Source organism: Nannospalax galili, unplaced genomic scaffold, assembly GCF_000622305.1.
Source record: "Nannospalax galili isolate Female #2095 unplaced genomic scaffold, S.galili_v1.0 scaffold1175, whole genome shotgun sequence".
Lineage (NCBI taxonomy): Eukaryota > Metazoa > Chordata > Mammalia > Rodentia > Spalacidae > Nannospalax > Nannospalax galili.
Genome location: NW_008336056.1, coordinates 58,239 through 71,551, shown reverse-complemented (window position 1 = coordinate 71,551; position 13,313 = coordinate 58,239). Strand labels below are relative to the sequence as shown.

The following is a 13,313-nucleotide window of genomic DNA, read 5'->3' as shown; positions in this document are numbered from 1 at the left end:
TCTTCATAGCAACAACACACTCTCTGGCACCAACTTCTGTATTATTTTTCTGTTGCTGTGATAAAATGCCATGACCAAGGCAACTTGTAGAAAGAAAAGTTTATTTGGACTTGCAGTTCCAGAGTGATGAGTCCATCATGGCAGGGAGGCACAGCGCCAGAGACAGCCAGAGTAGAAAGCTGAGCACCCACATATCACATCTTCTATATAATAGAAGAGAGGGCAAGCTGGAAATGTACCAAGGCTGTGAACTCTCAAGCCAGTCCCCAGTGATGTGCTTCCTCCAACAAGCCCACACCTCATAAACCTCTGCAAAAGCAGCACCAACTGGGATCAAGTATTCAAATACATGAGCCTATTGGGGACATATCTCATTCAAACCACCATACATACTAAGACACTGTGTTCTCAGAAGTGGCAAAACACTTGTCCATTTACTCAATATCTTCTAACCTGAGCAGTCTTTGCTTTTATTTCAGGAGCTTCATTTTGCCCATGTTTTCTTCCACTTAAAAGGAAAACAACAAAAAACATCCACTGGAGGAAGAGTTAATTGGTTCAGATGAAACTGAAGGCAGATTCCTCCACTAGGCAGAAGCAGAGCCTTTTAGAGACGCAGACCACCTGTACAATCACTTCATGCCCACTATTGCCTAAAGTCTAAAACCAAGACAGAAATTGTAATATGTCACAATTTTATGACCTTAGCACCAAAATAAAGACAGCAAATCTAAATGTAGGATAGAAGAGAAAAACAAGGTATAGTGTCTTTACCAAACTATCCCTCTGATCCCAACCTAGGTTTCCATCATACTTACTTCAACACGGAAGGGATCCCTGCCCTCAACCTTTTCATCCCTACTAGCTCAATGCAATGGCAACTCGTGGCACTGTGGTAACAACCATTCAAGGAGAGGGCTCAGCACACGTTATAATACAGCAGAGGAACCTTAAGCACCTCAGTAGAACAAAATGGTACAGTGTGAAGGCAGTGTCGATGGGTGATGTTGAAATGGATCCTTTGCAGCACATTTAGTAAGCATTTACTGCATTTTGTGATGGCCTACTTTAAATAAAGGCAAAATTAAATTTAATTCTTCTTCCCTAGGATCTCACAATCTGAAAAAGACACAGAAAACTGTGGGAGCAGTGACTCTTCCTTTACCTCCTTCTTGATCTTATTGAAGAAAGGATCAGGGACAGTCATGGAAGAAGGTGACTTTGGAACCAGTTCTGTGAGCATGCAGGAGTCTACCAGGAAGAGACAAAAAAGTAGAAACAGAAGGAGCAGAGGAGTGTAGAGTTGGAGGGAGTCCAGTGTGACTCCAAAGTCAGACACTGAGAGACAAGCCTAGAAAGACAGTCCTGGATTCAGCTGAGATGAGCTTAGCACACCAAGCTGAAGAAATTGATGAGCTATGGGAAGGCAGCCAAGAGCTATAAACAGAATGCCATATAATGGGATCTCTTATACATCATGTTGGAGGTCCTAGAAGTTTGAAGGAGGTACGACTCGAATGGAGAAGAGGACTTAGAAGACACAGGGGTGGGGAATGATGTGGTCCTTCTCTGGGGTACTGAATGGTGAGCATTAGAGAAGACACACATCAGAGATGCTTAAAACATTTTTTTCTCTTTAAAAATCATTTCCCCCCAAGCCTTATCTACATAGCACATGATAATTAAAAGTACCAGACTGGTGGAACCAACCTTATTGGATGTTCAACAGCCATAGTTTGAAGCCTATACTAATGTGGTCAGAGGGACTTAAAGGACAGTTTTTGCCCCTTGCCCTCCAAGGTTGACTAAGTTCTGGGGGACTATGGAACATCTCACAAAATGTCCTGTAACTATGGTGAGTCACCTGTCCTCTTGTTCAGGGAGGCCATGGAGACCCAGCGAGATGGACTTGAACCAGTGTCAACTCTACAAAGAGGAGGGTCAACTCAGAAGAAACATCTCACTCATGCTTCCAAGTGAAGCCAAACATATTCGAACAGGACCTTTGACTTATCTTCACATAGGTGGAACTGGTAAAAGAAAAGAACAGGAGCTCCTCCCAAGCCCGTGTGACCCTTGAGGAACAGTTCCTCAAATGACCTTACATGTAAAAATAAATTTATTTATTTGGGCCAACTGTATGGTCTTAAACACTCAAAAAGAAAGTATAATCAAAGAGTAAAGTCATCAGTATATTTATTTAAGAGTTCAAGGGATTACAGTTCCCAGACACTAGGCTAAATCCATATAAAAAATTATTTAGACAATTATTGCTCATTGATGAATTTGTTCCTAACCAGAAACTGCTGCTCAGATGTAAGACTTCAAATCTTGGTCTCCAATACTGTAGTGCCCACCTGTAGCTAAGGAAGACAACCCGCTATTGTTCTAAAATGATGGATAAATTTGTTTTCTCCCCCTATATAGAAGCCTTTGAGAGAGAACAGACACTGCTTCTAACCACTCGAACAGCTATCAAAATACCTGAAAGCAAATCCTGAATCCATCACTCTAGACTCCAGCCTTGGAAGAGAATAGAGAAGTGAGGAGGAACCAATAGAGGGATGGTTTTGGAAGTCTTTATCAAGAAATTCCAATGGACTCTCATATGAAACATTTGAAAATTTCCCTGACTTGTTTCTAGTTCCCTGTCTAGAACTTGTAATGCTAATTACTCTTGTCTTTACTTCTCCTTCATATCTCCTATTCATGATTCAAGGAGTTTCTTTTCCCCCTAGAAGTAAGAGTTATGCAATTTGGGAGTCTTTTAGATAGACCCACTAAGGGGTACTCTAATTTCCTCACCCTGCGTCCCTGTTCAGTATGGAAGAAGCCAGAGCGGTCTGCATCCTGATTCCCTATTGGCAATCAGAAGATGGTGTGATAAGAATAGGAGGTAGGAATTGGCTAGGCAGTTAGGGTAAAAAGACCCCAAAGAAAACTAGCCAGTTTCTTGGCTAAAACTCACAATGTCCTTGGGCCTCTTAGCAACATATGCTGTTCCAAAGGTCAAAAATGTTGAAAATATTTGGGAGCTTTTATCTAATCCTTAAAAGATTTTAGGGTTACCTTTTCAGAGGGGGGAATGTTAGAGTAGCCAAAAGTCCCATAAAAAAAATAAAATAAATAAATCAAAGAAAGAGTACATGAAGTTATCAGAAAAAAGTGATGGGGAGATATGGGAGGAGTAGAGGGGAGGGAGCAGGCATGGATTTGACCAAAACACTATATGCATGTATGAAATTATCAATAAATTATTTATTTTAAAAAAGAAAATACCTCTTACCTATAGTGACCATACCAGGGTCAGTTACAACAAACCATTTTGAGTGCAAGAAGACATTAAAAATGAGGTTAGACATTCTTTTGTTTATTCAAGAAATAATGAACAAAGTTTTATTTGTGATCAGCATACACAAAGCAATATAACAAATTGATTTTATAATTTCACATGCCATTTAATTATTACTCACATTGTATATTATTTGGATTTGCTTCCGTTTTGCTGATCTGTTTTCTAAGCAGAAAATTAACAATAATGAAGCTGTCATTGATTTGGCACTCACCATGCACCAACGCTTCATGTTTCACTGATATTCCTACAAGTGAAGACAGATGTAGTCATTCAGAGAAATAGAGGCTCTGCAAATGTACATAACCTGTCCAGAGTACGAAAAACAAGTGACTGGCAGGGCTGAGACTGCAAATCAAAATCGGTCTCTTCTGGGGCTGGAGAGACGGCTCAGTGGTTAAGAGCACTGGCTGGTCTTGTAGAGGAGCCAGGTTTGATTTCCAGCACCCACATAGCAGCTAACAACCATCTGTAACTCCAGTTCCAGGGGATCCGACGCCCTCTTCTCACCTCCATGGGCACTGCACAACATGGGTGCACTTACACACATGCAGGCAATGCACTCATACACATAAAATAAAATCAATAAAATGATTTTAAAACATTTCTGGCCGTCATGGTGGCCCATAGCTGAGCTCTGCACTCAGCTGAAGCAGGATGCTGGTTTTGAGTTAGCCCCACAGGTAACCTCCCACCACAGCAGCAGGAGAATGCCATCTTGTCCTCAAGCACTTTGACATTGTTTGTACAGTTATCTCCCTTACTAAGTAAATCAAGAATGTGATTGAAAGATCTCAGTAAGAAGCCATCTTTGGCTTATGAAAAGGAAACAAACACTTGATGTACAATAACCCTTTTTATTTTCTTTTCAGATTACTTACTAAAAATACTACACAATTGGCAATATACCCTATTAGTTCTTTGGCACCTAACTTCCAATTGAATTACTTTCACTTTTATATGTAAATAAATTAGCATCTGTTTAACAACACATACACACTCTTAAGTTTAATTATCTCTTCCAATTTTGTTTCCCCACACATCTAATTATAATTGAGCTTTTGAAGTCAAGGTTAGGGAATATATAAAGTCATGATGTGAAGAATTAGTCCAAGTTCAAGAGGGAAACAATATTTCAGATCTGTTCTCTAACCATTGCTGAATATGGATTTTAAGCTTCATTGACCTACCGTATAGTAGCCAGTAACATCAGGTGGCTGTTTCTATATAAATGAATTAGAAACAAACTAAAATTGAAATTTACCTTACTTGGCTGCACTCACCACATTTCAAATGTTCAGCAGCCACCCATGGATAATGGTAACCATATTGGATAGCACAGATACATAAATTTATCACAAAATGTCCTATTGGACAGTCCTGTATAGAAACGATGTCGCAAGAAAGAATTTCACAAGTCAGATAAAAATAAATCAAAATGAACAGCAAGGTCCATTATTTTAAGTCCTGTTTCACAGTTTCGTTCTTCTTGGCAATATCTCCATTTATATTTTCTTTTCAAATTATATATGTATATTAACAAAATAAATTTACCTATGACTATTGTGTTTATAATTCTAAATATAACATAGGGCTGGAGATGTAGCTCAGTGGTAGAATGTTTACCTAGCATGCAGGAGACTCTAGATTCAGTCCCCAGCACTGCAAGCAAATAAAAAGCCCTACATACAAAATAATAATGGTAAACTTATTGAATACTGAATAAATTCAGCAAATGTGCTAAGTGCTTTATTTGAATTAATTCATGTAATCCTTAAGGCAATACTATGCTCATTGTGACAAATTTCAAAACATAAAAATAAAAACTAGAGAGAAAACCACCCTTAACCCAAACCCAGAGATAATCACTGTTGACATTTGTAGCCAGTGCCCTGGTGCACTGCCAGGATCCCAAGACACAACTGTGAGGAACATTGGCGGCTGATGGCTCACAGGTGACTTCCTCCCACAAGCAAGCTGCCTTGTGTGATGGAAACACACTCAAAGCTATGTCCCCTCCCTGGAGGCAACCCAGATCCAATGACTGTGAGCTGTGGCAGTAATAAGGACAGTCCCTCAGTTGGCACAAGGTGAGAGAGCCCAGCTTTACCATTTCAGACGAACCAGGTAAACCCCGTGTAGTAACTGCCCTTCCATTTACCTATTCCTTCACCCAGTCTCGAAGGTGCGATTCCTGGGTGCACCCTCCAACAAACTGCTGGCACGCAGCTGTGTATGCAAGTCTCACAGTCTGTTTCCTGGAAAGCCCAACCAAATGCAGCATTTTAATGTATAAGATCCAAGTTCTGTCTTTCTGCTTGTGTGTGTATAAAAAAATTAAATTTATTTTGCTCCGATAAAAAAAATAAAATAAAGCCAAGTTGTAGAAGTTGATAAATGGGACCAGAGCCACGTTATTAACACAGACGCAGAGCTAACTCTCTGTGGGCTGATTTATAGTTTTTCTGCATCAAATGCAGGTTTGTTCTAAAGCTGTGCATCAATCAGATGGTTACAGCACTTGGGGAAGAAGACATGCTGAGGTTAATGACCATTAGGTACTGATCTTAGCCAAAACTCAGGCTTGAGGAGGAGAAAAGGTTAGGAGACACTCTTTATGTGGGAGTGTATCTAATTCAAACTTTCCAGCAGTCCTCAAGAGTAGACGGAGCAGTGAAATGACATCTTGGGTTATCAAAAAGCATAAAAAGGCCTAGCTCCAGGGAAGGAATCTGAGTCAAACACCCGCCCCAACCCCCATCCCACAGGCCCCAGTACTTTCTAAAAGCCATCCACTGTATGAGGAACAATTCTTGAGCGCTGGTGCTATACTCATTTCACTGCAGTTTTCTTTTCGATTTAAAGGATTGTCAATGGGGGGTAACAATTGAACGTGCACTCAAGTCACCTGCCCCTATGGGCGGTTTCCTGGTGTGCGGTATATGTCTTTTAAATTCTGTTTCTAACGATTTGTATGATCAACACTATCTCCAGTACTGTATGAGCAATCCGCTCCTGATGCCGCAAAGAAAAAGTATCAGCTTGCATAGGCTACCCTAAAGCACTCACTGTTCTCCCTGGGAGATGAGGACTGGTTTCAAGACCAGAGCCTAACTTCGGTCCACTGGGTCAGCATCCAAGCCTCGCCCGTCAGTGCTGACCATGTCGCCTCTTCCCCCACTCCCTCCACCATAGAGAGTGGGTGAAAGGTGGAAGGCGAGCTCCGTACTTTGAGAACCCCTTTCTCGAGAATCTGGGGGCTCCCGGAGCGTGTGCAAAGCCTGCCACGCCCTTCTCTGCCCTGAGCACGCGAAGCCTAGGAGGTTCAGGGTCCAGAGCCTGCAGACCCCGGGGCCTGCAGCTTCTCCCGGGGGGCGCGGCAGGGCGTGGCGGGGGCGGGGCCTGGACAGAGTTGGGGGGAAATCTCCTCCCCCAGTGCAAGGGCGCAGGCGCGGGGTGCGGCGGGTGAAGATGGCGGCGGCGGCGGCGGCGGCGGCAGCTGAGCAGGTCTGTGAACCCCGCGGTGGGCGCGAGCTGGAGGAGCCCAGGGGCCGGGCGAGCCGGCGGGGCCGCGGAGGGTGGGGACCGGGGCTCCGGACCCGTGGGGGCCGGGCTGGGGCTGCGGGGCCGGGTGGCAGGAGCTGTCCGCAGCGGGGATGCTGGCGAAGGCCGGGCGGGACCCTGGGCAGCGGTTCCGGACGGGCGAGGGGAGCTGTCCCTCGACGGGAGAGACTCGGTGTCACCGGCCTGTGGGGCCCCGAGGCGGCAGTGCCAGCCCGAGCCTGCGCTGGGACGTGCGGGCTCCGCTGCCAGGAACGATGCGGATAAAAATAACGTCAGCCCGGGCCGGCAGGCTGCCCGACATCAGCCGAGACGTGGTCAGCTGTTGCCCGGGTGTGGTTGTGTGCACGTCTTGTTTTTGACATGCCTGATGTGCAGACATCCCAGACTTCTCCCTCCCACTTTGATTTTTCTGAGATTCAATCACCAGCATTAAAGTGTCCTCTTGTCCAGCGGGTTTAAAATTACTTTTAAGAAATGCATAGCAAATATGTCCTAGTCTGCATTGTAAACTTGCGACTTAGAATAGTTTGTCTTCTCCCATCAAAATCAACCTGAACTTAAGCATGTACATATGTGTGTGCAAAAGTGTGAGTACATGTTGGTGTATGTAGTTGCTAGAGTGATTTAGTGTAATAAAAAATTGTAGCCACTTCTTAATTGTGGTTTCCCCTTAAAAATTACCTATATGGTAGTTTTTCTTTGAGTTTTAGTCTTCAACGTCATTGAAAAATAAATTGAGTCAAGTTGCTAACATTCATTTTGACCTTTGAGAAATTTTTCTTAGGTGATTAACTTTTTAGAGGCCTGTTAGGTGTATGTTCCTGGAGGACTCGTTCTAAGGGGTAGAAAAAAATAGACATGAAATCGGTCTTAAACTTCTAAACAACTGCAGAACCATTCGTTGCCAAAATAGGAAGGATGCAGATTCATAACAGAATGTAGAGGAATAAGTGCTTGAGACAGAATTGAATATTTGAGGTTGAAATTGTTCCTTGACTTTCCTAATTTACCCCGAAATCAGCCCCTGAGTTAGGCAAGCCTTTTCTCTTCTGCCATGTCTTTTGATGCTCTTGAGATCCTGTTCTTGCTTTATATATAAACGGCGATGTGATCCACTCCTCAGTCTCCAAATTGATGCGTTTGTCTCCAGCCCTGAAGTTAACTTGTCCAAAACTGGATGCATTTTATTCACTTAAAAGGTCTACAGTCATCTGTTCACCTGCCAACCTATACAGAGCAAAGTTAGCTGATGGGAACTCAGGAGAAACACTGGGAATAGTTATCTAGTGTCCTCAAGTTTATATTTGAACAGGGAGCCTTGCTTTCTGTGCCCTGAGAACCAAGAGTTATGTAGCCCCTTCTGCTTGGGGGTCATCATAGACCCCTGTGTCATGCTTATAATCAGCTGGTCTTGGCAGATCTACCTCTCTAAGCTTCTTCCACTTCATCTCCAGAGCCAAGGAAACTGTTGTCAGCACATTCATCTCTAGCTCTTCTACTCCAGTTCATCTCATTTAGGACATAATTCTGCTTCATTGGAAATGTGCTTTGTATTGCTAACCTTTTAAAGCTTCAGTAGGCTCAGTGGATAAAGGCACTTGCCACCAAGCTTGACGACTTATGACCCTGAGTTCAATCCTGGGAACCCACATGATGGAATGAGAGAACCAACTCCCAAAAGTTGTTCTTTAACCTTCTCATGCATGCTGTAGTATGTGTGCCCACACACAGACCTACACATATAATAATAAATAAATAAATAAATAAATAAATAAATAAATAAATGTTAAAAATTCCTTTTCCCAGTGCCCTCAGGATAAAGGCCATGTCTCTTGTAATGCTTTCCTGTTTACTAATCCCTAACCACATCTCTCACTTCCCTTTTTCCCTCATTCCTTTATCTATTCTCTCCACCTACAAAACGTTACCTAAGCTAGTTCCCCCAGAAATGATTTGAACTCAGTCTTCACACTATTTCCTATGCCTAGAATGCCTTTCTCTGCTCTTTTATTTATTTATTTCCTGGAAACTGTATCTGTTCATCTGTTGGGATTGAACTCAAACCTCTACTTTTTAAAGAAAAGTTCACTGAAGCCCAGCCCTCTGAATGGGCTGCGTTCCTCTGCTCTGTCTTTTCATTACTGTGCTACTACAGCACTCGTGTTAAACTGTAGACCCTACTGTTAAATCAGCTCCCTGATGCATAGCCCTATAGCTTACTCATCAGTTTGGAATGCCTGACATGTGGTAGCTATTCAGTAAATATTAAATGCATCAAATTGAAAGTAATAATGTATATGAATTGGCAGAGAAAAAGCGTTTGTCCCCAGCAGGGGAGAATTATGTAAGCCTGAATTGAAATTCTGCCTAACAGGTTTTTTTTCCTCTATTTTGATTTTGTGTTTGTTTGTTTGCTTGCTTGCTTGCTTGAGATAGGGTCTCACACTATAGCCCAGGATAGCCTGGAACTCACTAGGTAGCCCAGGCGGACCTCATAATGTGAGTAATCAGTGCTGAGGTTTGTTACAAGCATGAGCCCATGCCCAGATGCATAAGACTTCCAGGTTGCCCACACTGAAGGTTGTCCCAACCCATAGTATGTCTGTGCTTATTAAAAGACAGCACTCTTTCCTGAGGGTATTTTACTGCTTTGGGTTGAAAACCAATCTAAATGCCTATTTGCTAACTGGTCTTCAGTGTTACATCCCTCTTAGATATTGCAGCTTCATGCATTCCATGACCTGCACAATTGGATTTAGCTATTGGTTTTGAGTAGACTATGTTTCCTTCTACCACTTTGTGAAGCTTCCATTTTCATCAAAATGTAATTCCTTTCTTTTTCCATTGTCCATCAGCCTTCCATCAGCATTAAGATAGCAGACCCTCCCTTATACAACTCTAAGAGGAAGAATGTTTTCACTTTTTCAGGCAAACCTTCCCATCAAGTTTCAGATGAAATGGGTGGGGCCTTACCGTTTAAGGTCATCCCCGCCCACAGTATGCACTGCTTGCTTTCCTCTGCCTTCTCATGTTGTGCTGTTCTCTAAGAGCTTTGGTCTTTACCACTGTGTTAAATTTTTACTGCTATAACAAACACTAGAGATAAACAACATCTAAAACTGTTGTTTGGGCTCACAGTTCTGGAGGTTCCAATTCCTGGTTGGTTGGCTCCATTACTTCTAGGCCTGTGGGAGGCACTATATCAAGGTGGGAATGAATAGTTGAAGTGAGAGGAGTGAGTGGAGGAAAGACCAGAGGGCCACTGTCCCCTTCAGGATTCTTCCCCCACTCACTTAAGGACCTCCAGCTAGGCTCATTGCCTCCCCATAGTGATATACTAGGGAGCAAGCTTTCCCCCATGGACCCTTCAGGAACACATAGGATGCCCCTTGGACTTTTTTCTTCACCTGCTATAAAAATACAGATCTTTCACTAAATTAAGAAGAAGGAAGAGACTAAAAGCTTTCCTCTGACAGCTCACATACTCTTATACTTTTCTCTTTTGGACATAAAAATAGGTGGCATGCCTGCTGACAGGGTTTCAGACTGTCTTCAGCATTCCTTCCTTGCCAATTTGCTATCCAGAATCAGTCTTTGAAGGCCGAGAAGGCACTTTGTGAAAAGTAAGGCCAGCAGTGCTGCATGCTCTTACATTTCTTACAGTTCATGGTACTTCTCACTTTCCAGTGGTCCTGCACATTCCAAGTACCCTGAGACTACCCTACATACTCAGCTTTTCTCCTCCCACACCATACTATTCCCTCCGTACTGTTTTTGAACTGATATTTTCTCATAGTTCTGATTTACCTGTGAACTGAAGACTCCTGAGCCTGCATCACTAATCCTAAACAACTTGCTGTCCAGTCTTAAACTCCCAGTTGCCTTCCAGGCATACAAATTTCTTTTTAAATTAAAGTGAATGTAGCCCAGTATGATGACACAGGTCAGTAATCCCAGCAGTCAGGAGGTAGAGGCAGGAGGATTGCAATTTTGAGCTCATCCTGAACTACATAGCAAGTTCCAGGCCAGACTTGGTTATATAGCAAGACCTGTTTCAAAAAACCAAGGGCCAGTGGTTTAAAAGATGGCTCAGTGGGTAAAGTACTTGCCATGAAAAGCACGAGGACCGGAATTCAAATCCCCAGCACCAAGTACAATCTGGGCAGGTGTGGCAGCCTGACTGTGTAATCCCAGCACTCAGAAGGTTGAGACAGGACATCTTGGAGTAAGCTGGCTAGCTACACTAGCTAAACTGGTGAACTCGGGGTACAGGTAAGAGATCTTATCTTGATATATAAGGTGGAGAGTAGTCAAGGAAGAGACACCCAACATTAACTTCTGGCTAACACACACACACACACACACACACACACACACACACACACGGGGGGGGGGGCGATGTGTAGATTCCTATTAACTACCCAACACTTAGTAAATACAAGATTCTCTCTCTCTCTTTCTCTCTCTCTCTCTCTGTGTGTGTAGAACCTCGCTACAATCGTCTTCTCTTGAAATATCTTTCTTACCTTACTTTATTCCCTCATTTCCTCAAACCTCCATTGCTACAGTATCTACAACAACCTGCTTACATCTGTCAAATTCCCATCTAATATTTAACTGAAACATGGGTCATTTGTGCTCAGAAATCTCCAGTAACTCTCAGCTGGCCAAATATAAAGACTAGAATCTGTGCCCTGCTAAAAGCTTTCTCAGCCTGGCTCCTCTTCCCATCCAGCCTTGTCAAGTCTGACCCACCTGTTCCTCCTGTTCCCCTCACAGCTCCAGGGTGTCTTAACTCTCCCCTTTGAACTCTGCAGTGTGTTTTGCCCGTGATACTGATTGGGCACCCAGACATACAGAGTGCCTTATGGTGTGTGTTTCATGTCCACAAATCAGGTCTGTAATACCTCGAAGATAAGAATTATGGCTTCCTATATTTTTGTTCCAATTTACTTTGTTAGCGTTTAAGGATAAAGTTCTTAATACGTGCCTATTCAGTAAGTGAATTCTCTTACAGCTGTGAAAAAAAAAAAACATGAAAGTTGGGCAGTATCCATTTCTGCTGGTCCTTTTGTGTATATATTACATAAGATTATCATCTAACATGTCACTCAACCGTGGTTATTGTCAGAAGTTCTCAAGTTTTTTGATCCCAGATTATCTTTACACTCTTCTTGTTTGTTTGTTTGTTTGTTTGTTTGTTAGGCTTTTTGTTTGTTAGGCTTTTTTGTTTGGGGTTTTGTTTGTTATTGGTTTGTTTGTTTTGAGACAGCGTTTCCCTCTAGCCCCAGCTGGCCTGGAACTTGCTATGTAGACCAGGCTGGCCTCGATCTTCTAGAGACTCCCTGCCTCTGCCTCCTGAGTGCTGGGATTGAAGGTGTGCGCCACCATGCCTTGGCCTATCTTTACAGTCTTAAAAGCTACCAGTTGTGAGGATTCTATCCATTGGCATTTATCATATTAGAAATTAAACTGAGAAAGTTTGAAAACAGGAAGACTCAAGCAAATATCCCATTAGAGTGATGATGTCATCACACACAGTCATATAGGCTCTGGAAACTCCATTGTACATTCAAAAGAGTGGGAGATTAAAAAGAAAACATCGTATTGTTATTTTTAAAATTATACCTAACATTTCAGAGCCTGAAGAGAGTTCAGTTAACACTCCCCCAACACACATACCTGTCCAACTACCCAGTCTGCACTTTGAAAATTGCTGACCTAGGATAATGCCAGCTTTAGTCAATAGAGTTTAAAGTAGCAAACTGCGTCAATCATTCTAAAATTAGTTCATGTAAATGAAAAGTATATAAGATTTAATAAATAATTAGTAAAAATGCAATGACCCACTTCATATGTATATGTGAGCTCTGCGCAGGAATGAGCTGTGCCTATTATTGACAGTAGAATGACTGAATGCAGAGAGAAAATGTGTTAGCAGATAAAATGCTGATGCCGTTCTTGCCGTTTCTTCATGAAATGTATATCAACAACAAGTTCAGCTTTCTTTAATTATGCATTTGACTTTAATAAATGCATCTGTCTCATGTTCAGCAAAGTTTCAATGGGCCCGTGAAGAAGTCCATGCGTGAGAAGGCTGTGGAGCGAAGGAACGTTAATAAAGAGCATAATAGTAACTTTAAAGCTGGATACATTCCTATCGATGAGGATCGTCTCCATAAGACTGGACTGAGAGGCAGAAAGGGCAATTTAGCCATCTGTGTGATTATCCTCCTGTTCATCCTTGCCGTCATCAATTTACTTGTGAGTATATAGGGCCGAACATTCCCGTTTCAGTTACCACAGGGGGATTTTCATCTGTTTGTAGTGACTCCATCGACTTTACTGTATAATTTGTTTGGGGACTGTCTTGTTTTCTGCTTCTCTATACATGTTT

General features: G+C 42.5%; 1 protein-coding gene across 1 annotated transcript in view; it reads left to right on the top strand.

Annotated features, from left to right (window-relative positions):
* The first annotated feature begins 6,775 nt into the window (after positions 1-6,775).
* The window catches only part of Sgcb (sarcoglycan beta), a 17,864-nt gene continuing 11,326 nt past the window's right edge, over positions 6,776-13,313 (top strand). Inside the window, exons 1-2 of the mRNA XM_008830836.3 lie at positions 6,776-6,859; positions 12,971-13,180. Coding sequence (XP_008829058.1) covers positions 6,824-6,859; positions 12,971-13,180 — 246 coding nt within the window. The 5' untranslated portion in view covers positions 6,776-6,823. The remainder of the gene's footprint in view (positions 6,860-12,970; positions 13,181-13,313) is intronic.